The sequence below is a fragment of the Erythrolamprus reginae genome, chromosome 2 (assembly GCF_031021105.1).
Source record: "Erythrolamprus reginae isolate rEryReg1 chromosome 2, rEryReg1.hap1, whole genome shotgun sequence".
Taxonomy (NCBI): domain Eukaryota; kingdom Metazoa; phylum Chordata; class Lepidosauria; order Squamata; family Dipsadidae; genus Erythrolamprus; species Erythrolamprus reginae.
In genome coordinates, this window is record NC_091951.1 from 1,925,711 (window position 1) to 1,948,490 (window position 22,780).

The window sequence follows — 22,780 nt, forward strand, 5'->3', positions numbered from 1 at the left end:
CAAGGGAGAGAAAGAAAACAAGAGAAAGAGAACGAGAGAGAGAGCAACAGACAGAGTGAGATAGAAAGGAGAGAGGGAGAGAGAAAGTGAGAAAGAGAGAGAGCAAGAGGGGGGAGAGAGAGAAAAAAAGGAGGAAGAAAGAGAGAGAGGAGAGAGGAAGGAAGAGAGTGAGAGAAAGAAAGCAAGAGAGAGAGGAGTGGAAGGAAGAGAGAGAGAGAAATGATAGAAAAAAGGGGAGAAAAAAAGAGAAACGAGAAAATGATTGAGGCAGAGAATGACAGAAAAGAGAGAGAAACAGAGAGAGAAGTGACTCTTGATTTAAAGCATATGGTAAAACGCACCCAAATAATAACAGACCCCCCCCCCCCAGTTCTCACCTGTTTTTGGAAATGGTTCAAGAGTTCACACACAGAGGGGGGGGGAAGGCAAGGATGGAAAAAGAGGAGAAGTGAGAGATGGAAGGAATGGGAGAAAAGGGGAAGAAGAGGGAGAAATGAGAAACAAATGAGACAGAAAAGGGGGAGAGACAGGAGAGAGACCCAGAAATGAGAACAGTGGTAGAAATTTGAGGTGGGATGATTGATTAAATATGGGTTGACTATAGAATATTGGTAAAATATATATTTAGGTGTTGTTTAATATTAAGATGTATCAATTTTAAAAAATGGATTAGAATTTTAGAACTACATAGAATTACATAGGTAAAATTAATGGAAGATACATATGATAAATAAGGGGTTTATGATATGTGCTGTATGATTTTTATGAGTTTGCATTATGAATTTAAAATATACTTGGAAATGTAGGAGATTTTTGAAAGTTAATAATAGTAAATGCCAAGTGCCTGAAAATTAATTGAGCTTGGAAATATTGAATGGAATTATAGAAAAGTATAATTTATGGAAATATATTAATTGATGCATTGGTGTTCAGGTAGATTTTCATAGTATTACCAGATTACTATAATACTATGATAAATATTTAAGAAATGAAGATTTTAAACCTTGGATTTATTAATAGTTGTGTTTTTGGTTTTGCTGGTTGCTTTAGTTTTAATAGTAATAGATTTTGGTTTTGTTTTATTATTAATTTCTTTTAATAAAAAAGAAGGGAATTTATTTATTCATTCATACATACATACATACATACATACACACACACACACACACATATACTTCTATGCCACCCAGTCCCAAAGGGACTGCCGCTCAGACACTATACTTTTCCGCCCACCCCGAAAAAAAATTAGAGGGAACATTGCGCAAGATCCAGGGCAAAAGTCTTTGAAAACGAAGAGGCCTTCTCTCTCTTGGCAAACATTTTGCCCTGGATCTTGTGCAGGCCTTGGTTAGCACAGAACAGAGGCTTAAAGCATTATAGTGCGAGATCAGGTGAGATCAATAGCGCTAGATTTTCCACTACAGATCCCACGTATCTCTCACTACGTTAGGCCTCTTTTTTCTGCAAATGCAGCGAAGAAGACAAAGAAGCCAATGGCTCGCCACATCGCCGCAAGGTATTGTATTTTTCGTACCATAACACGTACCTAGATTTAGAAAAAAAAACTTTTGGCCTCCGCACATCCCGTTTTTGCCCTCCATAGCATCCAGAAATATTCTCAGGCCAAAAACAGGCCCTCTGAGCCTCCCATTTTCAGCCATGTTGATGAAGCAAAAACAGGACTCACGGAGGGTTTAGAAGGCTAAAAACAGCCCCATATTCACCCTATAAGACCCAGAGATATTTCCACCTACTTTTTTGTGTGTGGGAGGGAAAGCGCATCTTATAAACTGAAAAAAGATGATAAGTCCTGCGGTGTAGGGGAATAGGTGGGGTGAATGTGGCAGCACCTCTCCTGTCATTCTTAAGTGTGAACGATGGCCATTGTACTGCAACACTCATAATTTTGGGAACGGCCACTAAATGAACTGTTGTGACACAAGGATTACCTCCGCACTCTGCATTGGTTGCCGATCAGTTTCCGGTCACAATTCAAAGTGTTGGTTATGACCTATAAAGCCCTTCATGGCACCGGACCAGAATATCTCCGGGACCGCCTTCTGCCGCACGAATCCCAGTGACCGGTTAGGTCCCACAGAGTTGGCCTTCTCCGGGTCCCGTCGACTAAACAATGTCGTCTGGCGGGAACCAGGAGAAGAGCCTTCTCTGTAGCGGCCCCAACCCTCTGGAACCAGCTCCCTCCAGATATCAGAGTTGCCCCCACCTTCCTTGCCTTTCGCAAGTTCCTTAAAACCCACCTCTGTCCTCAGGCATGGGGGAATTGAAAAATTTTTCTCCCTTCCCCCTAGGCTTATAGAATTTATACATGGTATGTTTGTTGGTATGATTGGTCTCTTAAATTGGGGTTTTTAGATGACTTTTTAATATTAGATTTGTTTTTTATTGTTGTTAGCCGCCCCGAGTCTTCAGAGAGGGGCGGCATACAAATCTAAATAAACTAAACTAACTAAACTGCATCCTAGGATGCTGTGTGACATTGCAAGAGGCCTTTGTTCTTGGATTGGATTGGGAGAATGGTCTTCCATGAGCTGAGTGTGAAAACATTGTTCTCTCAGAATTTTGAAGGTTTCAGAGGACAAATGACAACACATTCCTCTCACATGACCTCCAGAGGACACATAAAGGCACACCTCGTCCTTTTCAGCCCCCTACATTTAAGTTAAAATAGAAATGGAAAAATACAGATATGAAATGGCACAAAAAGCATCTAAGCAAAGAGACATTGACTCTTTTCTTCCTTGGAGCACCAGAAGGCTAGATCCTTTCCTTCTCCTTCCCAGGGGACGGTATCTCATAATATTGGTTTTATAATAAAAATAAACAACTATAATCTGTCTTCTTGAACTCTGATTGGTGACTAGAAAACTCTTACCCAGAGAGAGCACGTTCCTGTGGTTTTCCAGCATGACTTCCGAATGCAGCTCTTTCTGGTCAGGATCCAGCTGAGACCATTCCTCCTCAGAGAAAGACACAGCCACCTCCTCGAAGGACACAGGACTCTCCTGAACACGGGAACAAGAACAGAACAGGAGGATTCACAATAATAATTAATAATAATAATGTATTAGAGCAACAAAAGTTATTAGTGGGCTGGAGGCTAAAATATTGCTCTTTTACCGCTGCTGGAATTGGGTATTTGTACTTTCATGAAAAGAAGGACCAGGGAGTGACATGACAGCAGTGTTCCAAGACACAATGGATGGAAAGTTTTCAAGGAGAGAACCAACCCACAAGTAAAGGGAAATTTCCTGAAAGTGAGAAGAATTAATCAGTGGAATGACTTGCCTCCAGAAATTGTGGTTGCTCCAAAAGTGGAGGTGTTTATGAAGAAATTGGACAGCCATTTATCTGAAATGTTATAGGGCTTCCTGTCTGAGCAGGGGGTTGGACTATAAGACCTCCAAGATCCCTACCAACTGTTACTCTGTTTCATTGTTCCCAAATTACCAAAGCAAAGATATGCACCAAGTTATGTGGTTGTGCATCAAACAAAATGGGCAAATCTGAAAACTGAAGAAATATTTGGGGAAGTTTTATCAAGTTTATTGATTCTGCAAAACCTTCAATGCCTTTCACTAAAGTAATCCCACTTCTGGATCAACTGATCTATTGCCCTGTCTATCTTTGATTGATCTAGTAGTCTGACCCATTGGCTGAAAGGAAGAAAACAAAGAGAAAATTCCCTGGGAAAATAATTTCTCAGCTTTTGCAAGGCGGGAATGTTTGATCTCCTAATCTAGGCGCAAATCAGAGGACTGGAAATTATTTTGTATTTGTTTTGTATATATTCATTCTTATTTCTTGAAGGGCTTTTAAAAAATTGCTTCTTGTAAACTCAAAGTTGGAAAATGAACTTGAAATGCAAAGGAATAAGAAACCATAAAGTATGTTCTGAATGTAAAGAAGAAAAGTATTAAACTTGGAATTAAAGGTGAGGGTTTATTAGATGGAGAATCTGGATGACGAAAAGAGCCTCTTAAGTGGAGAAAGTGGAATTTGGCATTATATATCTGATCCAATAGGATAAATAGAAATTATCCTATTTCTTGAAGAACTTGCTGCTTGTAAAAATCAAAGTTGGCAGAGTACCTAGCAGAACAAGATAACAAGAAGAAGCAACTTGAACCTGCTGTTCTGCTCTCCATGTTGTGGAAGAACACAAAAATAATCCGGGCCAAACAAGGGGGGAAATAGAAGGAGAGAGCACTCTGCACACCCGCTTCACTTCCTGAAAGGAGAATAGGAATCTCATAGCTTTTCCCTTTCTTACTTGATTTGGAGGTTCAACCGCTGTTTGATCTCCGTCACAATAACCAGAAAGATTCATTCTTTGTCTCTCTGTAAGGAATAAATAATTTCAAAATGCATAATTAACAAAATAGGAGGAGAAGAGAGAGAGAGAGGTAGGACAGATGGGTCATCGGAGGATCTTCCATTACCTTCTGTGGTGTCCTGACTTGGATCTTCCGAAGGGATCCTCCAGGAAATTGGTTCCTGAGGGGGATTTGATGGATTCCTCTTTCCCTCAGGATCTCTCATCTCCACAGTGCGGCACTTCAAATAAGAGAAGGAAAAAAGAATCAGAATTAATGTACATCACACAACACAAAGCAGATTCCAAGATTCACAAAACAACATCAAAGCCCCCAATGTCCATCCATGGGGTTGAGTGAGAAATCAGAACATTGTCCTAAAAGATTGGAGAACTGCCATATGTGATGAACGCCAGAGAAGTTTGGGAAGGAGGGGTGAAGTATTCAACCACATTCTCTATTCCCTTCTGAGCTCCCTACAGTGTCTCACCTGCAACTGGACCTGCTCTTTCTGCTCCTCCGCCTGGCTCAGGAGGAGGCCTTCTGCCAGGGCCACTGCCTGGGAGCTGGTCTCTGCTCCACACTCCCGCACCCAGTCCTCAATCTCTGGGGGCAGAATGGACAGGAACTGCTCCAGAACCACCAGGTCCAGCATCTGAGCTTTGGTGTGCTTCTCTGGTCTCAGCCATCGCCTGCAAAAGTCGTGGAGTCGGCTGCAAAGTCCTCGGGGACCCTCAGCCTCCTGGTATTGGATGAAGTTCCAGGACTGAACTTCTGAGTGGAGGATGGATTCTTCCTCCAGGATCTTCTGCCCGGGTCTTGTCCAGAGCTTCCCCCCCTTCCCGGGCTGAGCAGCTGCAGGGCCTTTCCCGCTTCCCCACTTTGCAACAGGTGGGGTCTCCATCCTTTCTCTTTCCTGCAGAGCAACTCCAAAGGGGTCCAAGGACTCTTGTGAGTCTCCAGACGCCTTTTCCTTCACGGGACCATTTCTGGGAACACAGGACGGATCCCTCCAGGTGATTCCGCTCTTTTTTTCTTCCCCCAGGAGAAAATGGGGCCTTACAAAGACCACAAATGGCTTCCGGTTTCTGTCTCTGAGGTGGAAGGAAAAACAAAGGCCCAGAATGAGGTGGAATTCAGCCCCTGAGCGACCTTCCCCCAACCTGCCCGGAGCCCCAAGAGGCTCATCCCAGCGCAGGGCCCAGGGCCCCCGAGCAGGACCGGGAAGGAGGCAGCTGCAGAGGCCGCCCCGCTTCTCTCCCCCTCCGGAGACAGGATCGGGCCCTCGGAGAGCCTGCCTCCTCCTCGCCCGGCTTCTCTCCTCTCCTGCTGGGCCTCCACAAGGCCCACCCTCCCCTCCCCCGCTTCCCCTGCAAGGAGAGGATGGCTGGGGAGCATGGGACCCGGGAAGAGAGCCCTCCCTCACCTGGGGCACTTCGATGTCCTCCGTCTAATGCGAGCACCTGGGGTTAAAGAGAGCGAGTGTGGCGTCCTAGAGCGTCGAGGCTCAGTGATGTCACTTCCTTCTCAGCCTCCTCTCGCCCTGGACTGGAGGGGGGGGCAAGGGGGAAGCTCCTGGAATTCCTTTCCCTTGGCAAAGGCGCCCCCTTGGGGAAAGGATGGGAAAGACCTTGAATTCTTTTTGGCTCCGTGCAAGATAAATAATAATTTTTTAAAAGGCATTCTAACTTGACAATTCAATCTCAGCTCTGTTTTATTTGAATATTTTAAATGTGAAGAGATTAAATTTAATGGCCGAAGAAGGAAAGTGCACAAAGGTCCCAAACACCCCGTTGTGGCCGAGAGAGGGCGGGCTCCTGCCTGAGGGGATCTGCCCTCTGATTGGTTGCTGAGGGTGGAAAGGGGGCGTGTCCCTTTCCCGCCTTTTTCCTCGGGGCTTTTTGAGATTCTCCAGCCATTAAATTCACTCTCTTCACGTTGAAAGTCTTCAAAAGAAACAGAGCTGAGATTGAATTGTCAGGCGCGTCTCTTTCTCGCCATTCCTCCCATCCTGGAACTTGGGCCCAAATCCACCAGGGGGCGATGTCTGCCAAGGGAAAGAAACTTCCCGGAGGGTTTTGCAGAGGAGGCTGAGAAAGAAGAGACTGAGAGCCCGGCGGGAAAACAACCAAACGTGTCCCAGGTGAGGGGGGGGGGGGTCTTCCCGGTCCCCATGTTCCCCTGCCGCCCTCTCCCTGCAGGGAAAGCGGAAGAAGCGGGGGGAGGGGAGGCGGCGGCCTCTGCAGCTGCCTCCTTCCCGGCCCTGCTCGGGGGACCTCGGCCCTGCGCTGGGATGAGCCTCTTGGGGCTCCGGGCAGGTTGGGGGAAGGTCGCTCAGGGGCTGAATTCCACCTTCTCATTCTGGGCCTTTGTTTTTCCTTCCACCTCAGAGACAGAAGCCGGAAGCCATTTGTGGTCTTTGCAAGGCCACATTTTCTCCTGGGGGAAGAAAAAAAGAGCGGGATCACCTGGAGGGATCCGTCCTGTGTTCCCAGAAATGGTCCCGTGAAGGAAAAGGCAACTGAGAGTCCTTGGACCCCTTTGGAGTTGCTCTGCAGGACAGAGAAAGGATGGAGACCACACCTTTTGCAGAGGAGGGAAGCGGAAAAGGCCCTGCAGCCGCTCAGCCTGGGAAGGGGGGGAAGCTCTGGACAAGACCCGGGCAGGAGATGCTGGAGGAAGAATCCATCCTCCCTTCAGAAGTTCTGCCCTGGAACTCCATCCAATCATGGGAGGCTGAGGGTCCCCGAGCACTTTGCAGCCGACTCCACGAGTTGTGCAGGCCATGCCTGAGGCCAGAGAAACACACCAAAACCCAGATGGTGGACCTGGTGGTTCTGGAGCAGTTCCTGTTCCTTCTGCCCCCAGAGATGGAGGGCTGGGTGCGGGAGTGTGGAGCAGAGACCAGCTCCCAGGCGGTGGCCCTGGTGGAAGGCCTCCTCCTGAGCCAGGCGGAGGAGCAGAAGGAGCAGGTCCAGTTGCAGGTGAGACACTTCAGGGAGCTTAGTAAACAGTAGAGAATGTGGTTGAATACTTCACCCCTCCTTCCCTAACCTCTCTGGCATTCATCACATGTGGCAGTTCTCAAATTCTTGTAGGATATTGTTCCGTTCTTTCACTCAATCTCATGGGTGGATATTGGGGGCTTTGATGTTGTGTTGTGAATCTGGCAATCCGCTTTTTGTTGTGTGATGTACATTAATTCTGATTCTTTTTTCCTTCTCTTATTTGAAGTGCCGCACTGTGGAGATGAGAGATCCTGAGGGAAAGAGGAATCCATCAAATCCCCCTCAGGAACCAATTTCTTGGAGGATCCCTTCGGAAGATCCACGTCAGGACACCACAGAAGGTAATGGAAGATCCTCCGATGACCCATCTGTCCTACCTCTCTCTCTCTCTTCTCCTCCTATTTTTTTAATTATGCATTTTGAAATTATTTATTCCTTACAGAGAGACAAAGAATGAATCTTTCTAGTTATTATGACGGAGATCAAACAGCGGTTGAACCTTCAAATCAAGTAAGAAAGGGAAAAGCTATTAGATTCCTATTCTCCTCTCAGGAAGTGAAGCGGGTGTGCAGAGTGCTCTCTCCTTCTATTTCCCCCCCTTGTTTGGCCCGGATTATTTTTGTGTTCTCCCACAACATGGAGAGCAGAACAGCAGGTTCAAGTTCCTTTTAGCCAGCATCTCTTCCTCTGGTTATCTTCTTCTGCTAGGTATTCTTCCAACTTTGAGTTTAAAAGAAGCAATTTTTAAAAAGTCTTTCAAGAAATAAGAATGAATATATACTGTTCTGTCTGGGTCCCCCCAAACGCCAACACCAACTAAAAAGAGTAGCCAAACACACTGGTAAAAAGCAAAGGCAGTTTATATATTTGAAAACAAACACAGGTAACAAAAACTGTTCTTACAGACAGGAATGTTATGAAGCTTCACAAAGGTTTCACGACGGCCAGGCAATAAAACAGGATTCTTGCTGGCAAAAACAACACTGGAGGTAATAAAACCCACGCCTCCCCCAAGTCTTCAGCCTTCGAAGCCACAAGCCAGGATCAGAGACGCCAAGAATCGAAGCAAGGTCACAGGACTCCCAATAGATAACTCTCCACAATACAGTAAGGGCGGGCCTGCCTTTTCAACCCTGCTGAGGAGAACCACACCCAAACCCAGCTGTTACCAATTCAGGAATGGAAATACCTTGCAAATTGGCCCCTTCTTTGGGCTGCCCGTCTCTGCCTCATATCTATGATAGCCTGGGCGTCTTCATCTAATGAATCCAGGCTACTCGCTGGGGAGAGCCCCCCCCCCCCGGGGGTCTCTGGCTGCTCTCCCTCTTCCTCTTCTGCCTGGTCCTCCCCCTCCTGTTCATCGTCCTCCCCCTCTGAGCATGGATCCGGCAGAGTTCCAGCCGTTCCCTGAGGAGCCTCAGGCTGAATCACAACATATACAAAACAAATACAAAATAATTTCCAGTCCTCTGATTTGGGCCTTGATTAGGAGATCAAACATTCCCGCCTTGCAAAAGCTGAGAAATGATTTTCCCAGTAAATTTTCTCTCTGTTTTCTTCCTTTCAGCCAATGGGTCAGACTACGAGATCAATCAATAATAGACAGGGCAACAGATCAGTTGATCCAGAAGTGGGATTACTTTAGTGAAAGGCACTGAAGGTTTTGCAGGATCAATGAACTTGATAAAGCAATTTTCTTTTTTTTCTTTTTTTAAATACCGTATATACTCGAGTATAAGTCGAGTTTTTTAGCCCAAAAATGGGCTGAAAAACCCGACCTCGACTTATACTCGGGTGACTGACAGGTCACCACAAGAGGGTGCAAGCGGTTTAGGGAAAGACAGCCGTCTTTCAGCTTGAAAGAAGCGGCAACTGCCTGGTTAAGAAGGGAGAATCCACCCCCTAGCCAAACGGCTTTTTTCCTGTTTAGCGCTCGAACGCTGCGCTAAACAGCAAAAAAGCCGTTTGGCTAGGGGGTGGATTCTCCCTTCTTAACCAGGCAGTTGCCGCTTCTTTCAAGCCGAAAGACGGCTGTCTTTCCCTAACCTGCTTCCTGGAGACCGCTAAGGATAGCGCTCTGGGAGAGGGGGCAGCTGCCCGGTTAAGAAGGGAGTATCCACCCCCTAGCCAAACGGCTTTTTTTGCTGTTTAGCGCTCGAATGCTGCGCTAAACAGAAAGAAGCGGCAACTGCCCGGTTAAGAAGGGAGAATCCACCCCCTAGCCAAACGGCTTTTTTTGCTGTTTAGCACAGCGTTCGAGCGCTAAACAGGAAAAAAGCCGTTTGGCTAGGGGGTGGATTCTCCCTTCTTAACCGGGCAGTTGCCGCTTTTTTGCTGTTTAGCGCTCGAACGCTGCGCTAAACAGAAAGAAGCGGCAACTGCCCGGTTAAGAAGGGAGAATCCACCCCCTAGCCAAACGGCTTTTTTGCTGTTTAGCGCAGCGTTCGAGCGCTAAACAGGAAAAAAGCCGTTTGGCTAGGGGGTGGATTCTTGCTTCTTAACCGGGAGCAGTTGCCCCCTCTCCCAAAGCGATGTTCCAAAGCGGTCTCCGGGAAGTGACCGAGGGAAAGGCAGTCGTCTGCTTTTCCTTCAGCTCGAAAGAGGAGGCAAATGCCCCGCCTTCCCCCAGCCGGTTAACTTGAAGCGCTCGGTTAACCGGCTGGGGGAAGGCAGGGCAGTTGCTGCTTCTTTAGAGCTGAAGGAAAGGCACATGACTGCCTTTCCCTCGATCGCTTCCCGGAGACCGCTTTGGAACATTGCCTTGGTTGCGCCTGCCTCTCCTACAGCGGAGAGAGGCGGCAAATGGCCAGCCGCTCCCCCAGCCACTTAGCTGAGTGCTTCGGGAAGGTGCCGCCTGTCTTCGCTGTAGGAGAGGCAGGAACATCCGAAGCGCGTGGGGAAGTGGCTGTGGGAGGCAACGATGTTCCTAAGCCAGTGAGGTGGGGGGGTGTGACGAGAAGATAGAAGCAAGAATCCACACACACCCCCACTTTACCAGCTTTCCCCCCCTCTCCCTGCAAGCAAAAGAGCCAGCCAACCACTCCAATGTCGTGCTAGAGGGGAAAAAAGCCGGTGTGTGTGTGTGTGGGGGGGTGGATTCTTGCTTCTGTCTTCTCAATACCCCCCCCACCCCACCTCTCGGGAAGAGAGAGACAGGAAAGGACGCGGTTTTCTTCTGCCGGGTCGAGGACAAAGCGGGTGTTGAGGGCGGCGGGCGAACAATTTGTCAGTGGCGAGAGAAACATTTCAGTTGGGAGAAAACCCCAAGCTGAGAGTGCCTTTTAAAATCACTCTCCTCTCAGCCTCGGCAAGCTGCTGAGAAGTGGGATTTTCGGAGTGGGGAGGCAAAAACGCTCAGAATGTCACCACCGAGGCATTTCTCCAAGGAGCGGGGGTCCCTAAACTTTCCTTTAACCCCAGCGGACACAAAGATGGGAATGCGTGGTCGTCGCCAGCCACTCATCTGCAGGGGCTGCCCGGCGCCAAGGCAGAATTAAATTCAACAACCAAAATATTATATTTTTAAAAAACATACTTTTTTGACAGTTTGTTTGCCTTTTAAGACATCTGTCTGCTTGTGCCTAATGTCAACAATATAAAGTTTTGCCAGGTGAAAAATCTTTTGCCAGATTAGCTATGGATCCCACTGAAGAAATTTTAAAGAATACTCAAAATGATTCTTCATTTGCTTTGTAACCTTAAATAAAAAAAACAATACAGTATTGACTCTGTAATTTACCCGGGGAGGGGAGAGGAGGGGGGCACAGACAGACAGGAAAGGAAGACAGACAGACAGACAGACAGACAGACAGAGACCTATGACCACAATTGAGCTCAAAATTTGTTGTTAAGCAAAAGCATTGTCAAGTGAGAATCACCACATTTTACTCAATCCATGACATTTTCTAGCTAACAGTGATGTGCAAGCTAGGGAAGTACCGATACATCTGAAGACATGTGTAATGTTCTGGTTCTGGTTAACTGTGTGGCAGAAAGTGGACTCTGGGTTTGTTTTTCCTATTACAGTAAGTGAGGTTGAATGTACCATATATAATTTTACAAGAGCTCTCTCTCTTTCTCTCTCTGTATATACACATACAGTTTATATAGTAGATAATGTACAGTATATTTTTGTGTGCCTGTGTGTAATATTTATTTACACATATGGCATATATACATAGAATTAAGTATATTTTGGATGTTCAGTAATAGTAAATATAGAGGGAAATTGTATCTCTTTGAGGCAAGGAGAGGTCAAGTACCCTAACCCTAACCCAAACCAGCAGGAGCAGGGGATTGAGGTAAGTACCTAGGTACTTGCATTTTTTTTGCCTATACCTGCCTTGGGGGGATATATACCTGTTTACCCTCTTTTAAACTTACAGAGCTAGTTTACTGGCTTTCTTTGAAATAAATATTCTAAAACATTTAATCTACTGATGCCTGAATTGATGTAATTTTATTGGTTTCCATTTTTATAAGTTACCAGTAGCCGCTGCAATTTCCACCCTCGACTTATACAGGGGTTTATAAATTTTCCCAGTTTTTGTGGCAAAAGTAGGCGCCTCGAGTTATAGTCGGAGCGACTTATACTCGAGTATATACGGTAGTTTATTCGTTTTTTAAGAAAAGAAAAAAAGAAAAAGGGGCGGAAATAGGGATACAAAAAGTAAGGGGGATACAGAACAATAGACATGTTTCAACATAAAATATATAACTTATTATGTATCAGTTTTAAACATTCAACTGTGCATTTTCATGTTATACTTAATATTTAATGTTTTATGGTTTCGTATCTATAGATTTACTTAGCGATATATTAGTATGGTTAGATAAAATAAGATGGGATTTGGGTGGGGAAAGGGAGGGGGTGGTACCTGCAGTATAGCAGGCGTATGTAGTTTAACGACATTATTAAATTATAGTGTTGTGGCCGTGGGTGTGTATATTGAGGATAGTTGTATGTTACATTGTTAGTAATTTATAGATAGGTATCAGGGGAATTGAACTCAGACAGAACATCTAGTTTGTATTTGGTCTATGCTTTTGTTGTATTTGTTTTTCCTTTGGTGCAGAGTAAGGAGTTTTCAGTTGGTTTCTCTTTTATTGTGATTAGTGCTGGATAGCCATCTCTACCACTTCTCCCAGGCCTTGTGGAACTCGGATTCATTCTTCTTTTGCATTTCCATTGTCATTTTGGAGAGTTCAGCACATTCCATGATTTTGCTAATAATAGTTAAAGTTGTGGGGATGTTTTTTTCTTTCCATTGTTGGGTGTATGTTAGTCTGGCGGCAGTCAATATTTGTACGATAAGATATCTGTCTTCTTTGGTAGCTTTCTGTCTCAGGACACCTAGGAGAAACAGTTCGGGTTTGGTTGTAATCTTTATCAATAGGACTTGGTCTATTATTCTTTTAATTTCTGTCCAGAATTTTTTGGCATATGTACAGGTGATAATAGGTTCCTTGTTTCTTTTTGCACTTCCAACATAGGGGTGATATATTTGGGTACATTTTTGACAGTCTGGCTGATGGAAGATGCCATCTGTAAATCATTTTGTAGAGGTTTTCTTTGTAGGATATCGCAGGTGTTGGAGTGGAAAAGGCAGTTGAATAGGTATAAAATTCATTTGGGGATAGCCATTTCGGAATTGCTAAGTAGTAGGGTTTTTTTATTTGGTGCCATATTGATATTAGAGTATTATAGTGATTTTTAAAGTGTTTTGGTATTTTGTTTGGTTCCATCATTAAAAATGGATGCCGTCCTGACCGTATGTCAAATCCTTCCAATGTGAGCAGTCTTGTATTTTGGAGAGTTATCCAATCTTTGATTTTGGTCATAATCGTGACTTGATAGTATAGATAGAAATTGGGTAGGCCAAAACCACCTCTAGACCTATGGTCTTGGAGGTTTTTTCATTTTATTCTTGCCTTCTTTTTTGTCCAAATGAATTTTCGAATTAGTTTATGGAGATGTTCAAAGAATGATTGGTTTAGTTTAGTGGGGGCTACTTGAAATAAATATAAATATTTAGGAAGGATATTTGATTTAATTGCGGCAATCTGGCCCATTAAAGATAATTTTAGGTTTGTCCATCTAGCTAGATCTTTTTGTATGTCTTGTGCAAGTTTGTCATAATTGTCTTTTTTATTGGTGTCGTTATTTGCTGAAATTAAGATGCCCAGGTATTTAATTTTTTCCACAATTTTTAGATTAAGAGCTTGTTCTAGTAGGGAATTTTGTTTTTCTGTCATGTTTTTGGTTATAATTTTGGTTTTGTCTACATTAATTGTGAGGCCAGTTATTTCCCCAAATCTGTGAAGTTCGTCCAATAAGATATGAGCTGAATTGAGTGGATCTTGAATTATGAATACCATGTCGTCTGCAAAGGCTTGAAGTTTGAAGTGTTCTTTTTTTATTTCGATTCCATGTATTTGTCTAGTATTTCTTATATTTTTTAGTAATGTTTCCATGGCAAGTATGAATATTAGAGGTGCCAGAGGACATCCCTGACGTACACCTCTCATGACTGTTATTTCTTCTGTAATAGATTTGTTGAAGAGTATTTTAGCTGATTGGTGTGAATAAATGGATTTAATTAAATTAAGGAAATTATTGCCAAATTTCACATGTTCTATTTGTGCTATGAAATATTCCCAATATAAAGAATCAAAAGCCTTTTTTAGATCTATAAATATAAGGGCCATTGGTTTGTCTGGGTTTTCATTGTAATATTCTAGGGTGTTAAGTATGGTCCGAGTATTATTACTAATATTCCTTGCCGGTAGAAATCCATTCTGGTCTGAGTGAATAATATTATTTAGAATCTTTTTAAAACGTTCTGCAATTATTGTCGAAAATATTTTATAGTCTGTAGAGATTGGTCGGTAATTTTCTAGGTATTTTTAATCTTTATTTTCTTTTGGAATGATAGTGATGTAAGCTTCGGACCATGTTTTGGCAAGGTTGCCTTGAAGTAAGGCTTCGTTGTATACTTTTAACATAAGTAGTTCTAATAAGTCCTGGTGGTGTTTATAAAATTCCGAGGGGATTCCATCAGGTCCTGGGGTTTTGTTGTTGTGTTGTTTTGCAATGGCCAATTTGATTTCTGTGAGGGTAATAGTCTTATTTAATTTGGTGCTTTCTTTGTCTGTTAGCTCTAATGTTTCGTTTTGAAGTAGATACAGTGGTACCTCAAGATACGAACCCCTCGTCTTACGAACAACCCGAGATACGAACCCGGGGTTCAGAAAATTTTTGCCTCTTCTTACGAACTTTTTTCGTGTTACGAACGGCAAACCCGAACTTCCGGGTTTGGCATTCCGGAGGCTGCTGGGAAGCCCCGCAGCCCGGCTGTCACCTTTTAAAACAGCCAGGGGGCTTCCCAGTTGCCTCCCGGAGCCAAACCCGGAAGTTCGGGTTTGGCGTTCGGGTTGGAGAGGCTGCTGGGAAGCCACCCGGCTGTTTTAAAATGTGACAGCCGGGCTGCGGGGCTTCTCGGCGGCAGCGGCAGGTACGTAAGACGGAAAACGTTCAGGAGGCCGCTTTGGGTTTTTGGCTGGGAGGGAGGGCAGGAGGTCCGACGCTGGGGGAGGGAGTCAGGAAGGTCCTCCTGCTCCCCCCCTCAGCGAAAAACACAAAGACGGTCTGCCATCGCATGACAGGCAGGGCGGAGCAGCGTGGAGCAAAGGGAGTCTGAAACCGCCAGCAGCTTCAGTTTCCTATTGCTCCGCGGGCGGCGGCAGACCGCCTTTGTATTTTTGGCTGGGGGGGAAAGCAGGAGGCGCAGGATCAGGCCGGCGGTGGGCACGGGAGAGGCAGCAGGTCTGCATCCTGGGCGGGTGGGCGGGCCGCGGGCGAGGAGGCGCGACCGAGCGGGCCGGCTCAGGCTCTGGCTAGGACGGGGCGGGCAGCGGCTGGGCGCGGCAGCGAGGGTGCGTCTGACTCGGGGCTTGCGGCGCCTGACGCAGCGGGGAACAACAGCGTGGGAGGCAGGAGAGGACCAGGCAACCGGAGCAGCGTTGCCGCTGCTCCCGACTTGGCTTCCCTGGCCGCCTGGCGCTGCGATCTTCCAATCTTCCCTTGGCGATCTTCTGATCTTTCCTGGCTTCCCTGGCCGCCTGGTGCTGCGATCAGAAGATCTTAGCGCCAGGCGGCCAGGGAAGTGGCCAGGGAAGCGGCCAGGGAAGCCAAGGTAACATCGGAAGATCGCAGCGCCAGGCGGCCAGGGAAGCCAAGGGAAGATCGCCAAGGAAAATGCCCAGCCCAGCACCCCCCCCCCCCGGAGGCGTTTTCCTGGAAGGAATGCCATCCACCACCGAGCTTTTCGTAATCTGTTTAAATTTCCTTCACTCCCCCAACATTCCCCGCCTTGCCTCGCTTGACTGGCCAGAGGACATGACATTCACCGCCTCCTGTGCCTCCTTCGGCTTTGTGATTGGGCAGAGCGGCGGGAGGCGCGTCCAATCGCAAAGCCGAAGGAGGCACGGGAGGCGGTGAATGTCATGTCCTCTGGCCAGTCAAGCGAGGCAAGGCGGGGAATGTTGGGGGAATGAAGGAAATTTAAACAGATTACGAAAAGCTCGGTGGTGGATGGCATTCCTTCCAGGAAAATACCCAGCCCAGCCCCCGTGGAGGCGTTTTTCTAAAAGGAGTGCAGTCACCACCACCGAGCTTTTCGTAATCTGTTTAAATTTCCTTCACTCCCCCAACATTCCCCGCCTTGCCTCGCTTGACTGGCCAGAGGACATGACATTCACCGCCTCCCGTGCCTCCTTCGGCTTTGTGATTGGGCAGAGCGGCGGGAGGCGCGTCCAATCGCAAAGCCGAAGGAGGCACGGGAGGCGGTGAATGTCATGTCCTCTGGCCAGTCAAGCGAGGCAAGGCGGGGAATGTTGGGGGAGTGAAGGAAATTTAAACAGATTACGAAAAGCTCGGTGGTGGTGACTGCACTCCTTTTAGAAAAACGCCTCCACGGGGGCTGGGCTGGGTATTTTCCTGGAAGGAATGCCATCCACCACCGAGCTTTTCGTAATCTGTTTAAATTTCCTTCATTCCCCCAACATTCCCCGCCTTGCCTCGCTTGACTGGCCAGAGGACATGACATTCACCGCCTCCCGTGCCTCCTTCGGCTTTGTGATTGGGCAGAGCGGCGGGAGGCGCGTCCAATCGCAAAGCCGAAGGAGGCACGGGAGGCGGTGAATGTCATGTCCTCTGGCCAGTCAAGCGAGGCAAGGCGGGGAATGTTGGGGGAATGAAGGAAATTTAAACAGATTACGAAAAGCTCGGTGGTGGATGACATTCCTTCCAGGAAAATACCCAGCCCAGCCCCCGTGGAGGCGTTTTTCTAAAAGGAGTGCAGTCACCACCACCGAGCTTTTCGTAATCTGTTTAAATTTCCTTCATTCCCCCAACATTCCCCGCCTTGCCTCGCTTGACTGGCCAGAGGACATGACATTCACCGCCTCCCGTGCCTCCTTCGGCTTTGTGATTGGGCAGAGCGGCGGGAGGCGCGTCCAATCGCAAAGCCGAAGGAGGCACGGGAGGCGGTGAATGTCATGTCCTCTGGCCAGTCAAGCGAGGCAAGGCGGGGAATGTTGGGGGAATGAAGGAAATTTAAACAGATTACGAAAAGCTCGGTGGTGGATGACATTCCTTCCAGGAAAATACCCAGCCCAGCCCCCGTGGAGGCGTTTTTCTAAAAGGAGTGCAGTCACCACCACCGAGCTTTTCGTAATCTGTTTAAATTTCCTTCATTCCCCCAACATTCCCCGCCTTGCCTCGCTTGACTGGCCAGAGGACGACATTCACCGCCTCCCGTGCCTCCTTCGGCTTTGTGATTGGGCAGAGCGGCGGGAGGCGCGTCCAATCGCAAAGCCGAAGGAGGCACGGGAGGCGGTGAATGTCATGTCCTCTGGCCAGTCAAGCGAGGCAAGGCGGGGAATGTTGGGGGAATGAAGGAAATTTAAACAGATTACGAAAAGCTCGGTGGTGGATGACATTCCTTCCAGGAAAACGCCCAGCCCAGCCCCCGTGACTGGCCAAAGGACATGACATTCACCGCCTCCCGTGCCTCCTTTGGCTTTGCGATTGGGCAGAGCGGCGGGAGGCGCGTCCATAGGCTTGGTCGGGTCGCCGCAGCACCCTCCCTTCGCCAACCCTTTGGCGGTCACCGGTGGGCTTAGGGTGCCTCGGCACCGACTTCGCTGCCCCTTCCCGAGCCCAGCCCCGTGACATTCGCTTTCCTCCCGCCCGCAGCCGACTGATCGTGGGCTCCTTCGCAACCTCGGAGAGCTTCCTGGTTTTCGTGAGCTTTCATGCCCTGGAAGCTCTCCGAGGTTGCAAAGGAGCCCACGATCAGTCGGCTGCGGGTGGGAGGAAGGCAAATCCCCCGTGGGCTCCGTTACATCTTCCGCTGCCAGCCAGGCCATGCTGGCGGCAGCGGAACAATCGCCTTCCTCCCGCCCGCAGCCGACTGACCGTGGGCTCCTTCCCGAGCTCCCTTCCTGAGCCTCCCGTTTTCTCTCCCCCCCTCGCCCCTTCGCCTCCCTGTGTTCCTAGGAGAAGTGCTGGGGATTGAGGCAAGACAGACCTTCTGCTCCTCACCAGCACTTCTCCTAGGAACACAGGGGGGCGAAGGGGCGAGGGGGCGGAGAGAGAACGGGAAGCTCAGCATTCCGTCAGCCGCAGCGCTGGCTGTCAACTTTTCTTTTTAAAACTGGGCAGGAGCTGACTTGCCTCCCCAGTGCTAAAAAGAAAAGTTGACAGCCAGCGCTGCGACTGACGGAATGCTGAGCCTCCCGTTCTCCCCCCCCCCCACCTCGCCCCTTCCGGTTTCGGCGTTCGGGAGACCGCTGGGTTCCCAGCTGTCTCCGAACGCCAAACACCAAAGCCCCGCGTTCGGCTTCAGGAGACAGCTGGGAAGCGGCGCGGCTCTTTTAAAAGATGACAGCCGGCCTGGGGGGCTTCCCAGCACCCCCGAACCCTGTGCTGGGAAGCCCCCCAGGCCGGCTGTCACCTTTAAAACAGCCGCGCCGCTTCCCAGCAGTCACGGAAAGCCGTTTTTTTGCGGGGGGTTTTTTGGTTGCACGGATTAATTGACTTTACATTGTTTCCTATGGGAAACAATGTTTCGTCTTACGAACCTTTCGTCTTACGAACCTCCCCCCGGCACCAATTAAGTTCATATCTTAAGGTACCACTATATTCCCTAATTGCAGAGTTATCTGTTGTATCTGAATTATATAGTTCCTGATAGAAGTGTTTTATTATGGTTTTCTTTTCCTCTGTGTTTTCAAGGAACCTAGATTATCGTAAAGGAATTCTATTGTTTTTTCCGCCTTTTGTTGTGCCAATTTAAAAGCCAGCCAGCGGCCGGGTTTGTTTGTGGATTCAAAATTTATTTGTTTTAATCTTTTAATTTTAGCAGTAAGTTGTTGCTGGGTTTCTAGGTTTATTTCATGTTTTATAGATTTTATTTTAATAAGGGTTGTTATGTCATCCGGATGCTGTTGGAGAATTGTTTCTGCGTCTTGGAGTTTTGTATTAAGATTGTTGAGCGTCTGTATTCTTTGTTTATTGTTATAGGCTGAGTAAGAAATATATATTCCACGTATATAGGCTTTCATTGTATCCCAAATTATCTGAAGAGATGTATCTCCTTCATTATTGGTCTTTATAAAGGTTGGTACTTCATTTTCTAGGTGGGTTTTAAATTGTTTTTCATTTATGGTGGATTGGTTCATAGTCCATCTTTGGCATATTGTGTTATTCTGGTTGTTAAGAGTTAGGAGTATGGGGTTGTGGTCGGCCCAAGAACCCGGTAAAATCCGTATTTCTTTTATTTGATTAATGATATAAGAATTAGACCAAGCCATATCGATACGTGACCATGATTTGTGTGGATGTGAATAAAAGGTGTATTGTGATTTCTCTGGGTGGTGTGTTCTCCATATGTCTTTAAGTGCAAATTCATATGTTAAGTCTTCGAATGTAGTTGGGATAGTTTTCCTTAATTGTTGCTGTTTATTACTCTTGTGGTCTTTGTTTTTATTTTGTATCGCATTAAAGTCGCCTATAATAATGAAATTTGTTAAATTCCTTTCCATTACTTTTTTGTGTAGTTGTGAGAAAAATATCGATTGGTTGATGGTAGGTGCATAGATTCCTATTATTGTTAGTTGTTCGTTTCTAATAGTTATCTGCACCATTAATATTTGACCGTCGGTGTCTTCATAGAAAAGTTTTGGTCTGTATTGGGTTTTAACATATATGGCAATTCCTCTTTTTTTAACTGATGCCGAGGAAGTAAAGAGTTTGCCAAGACCGGGGAGAAGTAGAACCATGGCATCCTTTTTGGTAATATGTCTCTTGCAGACATGTTATATGAAAGTTGTGGTTTAGAAGTTTGTGGAAAATCTTTTTTCTTTTTCTGTCTGAGTTCAACCCACTAATATTAGTTGAGAATATGGTGATATCGTTTTCTTGTGATAAAATGTGTGGGTTTTTGTCGCTTTTATTTTCTTGCTTCTTACATCTGGCAACCAGTAGTGGAGTCAATATTCCAAGTGTGGTCTTATCAAGGCATTATAAAGTGGTACTAACACTTCATGTCATTTTGATTCTATCCCTCTGAATGCCGCCTCTGATTTTGTTGGGTTTTGGGTTTTTTGGTGGCAACTGTACATTATTTGCTGACTCATATTTAAGTGTTTATCCACTAGGACTCCAAGATCCCTGTTGCACTTACTACTATTAAGCCAGGTGTCACCTCCTCTATGCGAATGCATTTGGGTTTTCTTTCCTAAATGAACGTGGTTACATTTTTCACTGTTGATTTTGCTTTGTCAGATGGGGCCCATATCTGTTGATCCTTCTATATCTTGATCTTATATACGGGAGTGTTGTTATACCTGTCGATTTGGTCTTGTCTACAAATGTGATGAGTTCCCCTTCTATCCTCTTGTCTAAATGAATGATGAAGATAAACAGCTGTTATGAATCCTCCCATTCTGTTCTTTTTCCCGTGTTCAGGAGATCCCTGTGTCCTTCGAGGAGGTGGCTGTGTCTTTCTCTGAGGAGGAATGGTCTCAGCTGGATCCTGACCAGAAAGCGCTGCATTCGGAAGTCATGCTGGAAAACCATAGGAACGTGGTTTTTCTTGGTAAGAGTATGACACCAATCAGAGTTCAAGAAGACAGAATATAGTTAGTTTTTTTATTTAAACAACCAATATAATGAGACATCATCTCCTGGGAGGGAGAAGGAAAGGATCTGGCCTTCTGGTGCTTCAAGGAAGGAAAGAGTCAATGTCTCTTTGCTTATATGTTTTTTTTGCCATTTCATATCTGTATTTTGCCATTTCTATTTGAACTTAAATGTTGGGGTGTGTAAAAAGAACGAGGTGTGCTTTTGTGTGTCCTCTGGAGGTCATGTGAGAGGAGTGTGTTGTCATTTGTCTCAAACCTCCAAACCTGTGTGAGAACAGAACGTTCCATCGGTTCCTTTGCCTACTTGGGTGCATTTGCAGAAAGAAAAAGCCTAAAGTATTGAGAGATATGTGAAGTCAGTCGTAGAAAATGTAGCACTATTGATCTCATGTGATATCGCACTATAATGCTCTAGGCCTCTGTTCCCGGCTATCCAAGGCCTGCACAAGATCCAGGGCAAAATGTTGGCCAAGAGAGGGATACAAAACTAATAAATAATAATAATAATAATAATAATAATTATTATTATTATTATTATTATTATTATTATTATTATGCAAACATACAACCTAATGGACAAATTCAGAAGGAGATTCACTTGACTTTCTACATTTTGATGGTTTTCTCTAACTTTGTCATCATTTTCATTTCCCTTTTGCTTTGAAGGTCATAACTGGCAGCAGAATCAAGATCCCTGTGAACTGTTCCAACTGATCAATGATAAAGATGGAATGGAGAAGTTTGGAATTGGAATGAAAGTCGAAAGCCCTGAGAGAAACCAGTCAAAGAATTGGAATCAGGAAAGCTCATCTTCCACTGATGCTCCGATGCAAAACATTCTTGCCCGACAAGAGAAAATGAAGAAAAAATATATTGGAAAAAGTGTGAAGCTAGTTAAAGCTAAAATACAAGTAAATGAAAACTATTTCACCCAAAACAAAGGAGAAGATGCTATAAGAAGACACAATGGACAAATTTACAATGGGACATCCATGCTTTCTCTTGGAAATAACTACCTTACATCTCAAAAAGCGATTGATACAAAAGGGGAGCCATATAAATGTTTGAAATGTGGAAAATGTTTTAGCAGAATGTGGCAACTTAGAATCCACGAAGGGATCCACACACGGGACAAGCCGTATAAATGCTTGGAGTGTGGAAAGACCTTTACTCGTAGCAGTGCACTTACTTCCCATAAGAGGATCCATACAGGGGAGAAGCCATATAAATGCATAGAGTGTGGAAAGACCTTTGCTCAAAGAGGTCAACTTACTTCCCATAAGATGATCCACACAGGGGAGAAGCCGTATAAATGCATGGAGTGTGGAAAGGCCTTTGCTCAAAGAGGTCAACTTACTTCCCATAAGTGGGTCCACACAGGGGAGAAGCCGTATAAATGCATGGAATGTGGAAAGACCTTTGCTTATAGCAGTGCACTTACTTCCCATAAGAGGATCCACACACGGGAGAAGCCATATAAATGCATGGAGTGTGGAAAGACCTTTGCTGATAGCAGTGGATTTACTTACCATAAAATGATCCACACACGGGAGAAGGCATATAAATGCATGGAGTGTGGAAAGACCTTTGCTGATAGCAGTGGATTTTCTTACCATAAAAGGATCCATTCTCTGGAGAAACTATATAGAAATAGCAATTCCACTTAGATTTATATACTACTCCACAACGCTTTACCACTTTACCTCTGAGTCATGTACAAAGTCACCTTATTGTCCCCAGCAATCTGTCCTCATTTTAGCGACCTCAGAAGCATGAAAGGCTGTATCAACTACTAAAAATAATGTACAGTAGATGTTTTCAATAAAATGTCAAATTGAAAGTTTTCAATTTCCACATGAAAAAATGCTCCATCCATTTTCTTGCTGAAAATTTTTTTCGCATCCAGAATTTGCATTTCTTCCTCAAACAAAGTCACAATTTCACTTTGTAAAACCATTGCCTTTTTATAGCTGGTCCACAAAGATTTTTTAATGCTCCCAGATGCAAATGGGCTTATTATGAAAAACAAAACAAACCCACACTGGAATTATTTGTCTGGATGGCAACAGATTAGATCCCAGCTTTAATTTACAACTAACCAATTGAATGTTCTTCAGCATTATAGAATTAACAGTTATTAAAACAGTCCCTCAACAGAGAGCAACACTGTTAGCAAAGTACTCTGGACATTTTAAGGACCCTCTTAAAGGACCCTGTCCCCCATTAATC

The 22,780-nt window shown here is 45.7% G+C and overlaps 1 protein-coding gene and 1 pseudogene across 1 annotated transcript; one reads left to right on the plus strand and one right to left on the minus strand.

Moving 5' to 3' along the window:
* Positions 1-5,336, minus strand: part of LOC139162986 (zinc finger protein 208-like) — a 44,700-nt pseudogene extending 39,364 nt beyond the window's left edge.
* An 851-nt stretch (positions 5,337-6,187) lies between these two features.
* On the plus strand, positions 6,188-22,415 carry LOC139162916 (zinc finger protein 506-like). The gene is made up of 6 exons (XM_070743822.1): positions 6,188-6,477; positions 6,725-7,318; positions 7,569-7,683; positions 7,785-7,852; positions 20,376-20,505; positions 21,218-22,415. Exons 2-6 carry the CDS (start codon positions 6,905-6,907, stop codon positions 22,216-22,218), a joined length of 1,728 nt encoding a protein of 575 aa, XP_070599923.1. The 5' UTR covers positions 6,188-6,477; positions 6,725-6,904; the 3' UTR covers positions 22,219-22,415.
* Positions 22,416-22,780: the final 365 nt, after the last annotated feature.

Coding starts and splice junctions, on each gene's coding strand:
- LOC139162916 (XM_070743822.1), top strand. CDS start 6,905: ATGGAGACCACACCTTTTGCAGAGGAGGGAAGCGGAAAAGGCCCTGCA. Junction 7,684..7,784: donor ACGTCAGGACACCACAGAAG/GTAATGGAAGAT, acceptor TATTCCTTACAG/AGAGACAAAGAATGAATCTT. Junction 20,506..21,217: donor TAGGAACGTGGTTTTTCTTG/GTAAGAGTATGA, acceptor TTTGCTTTGAAG/GTCATAACTGGCAGCAGAAT.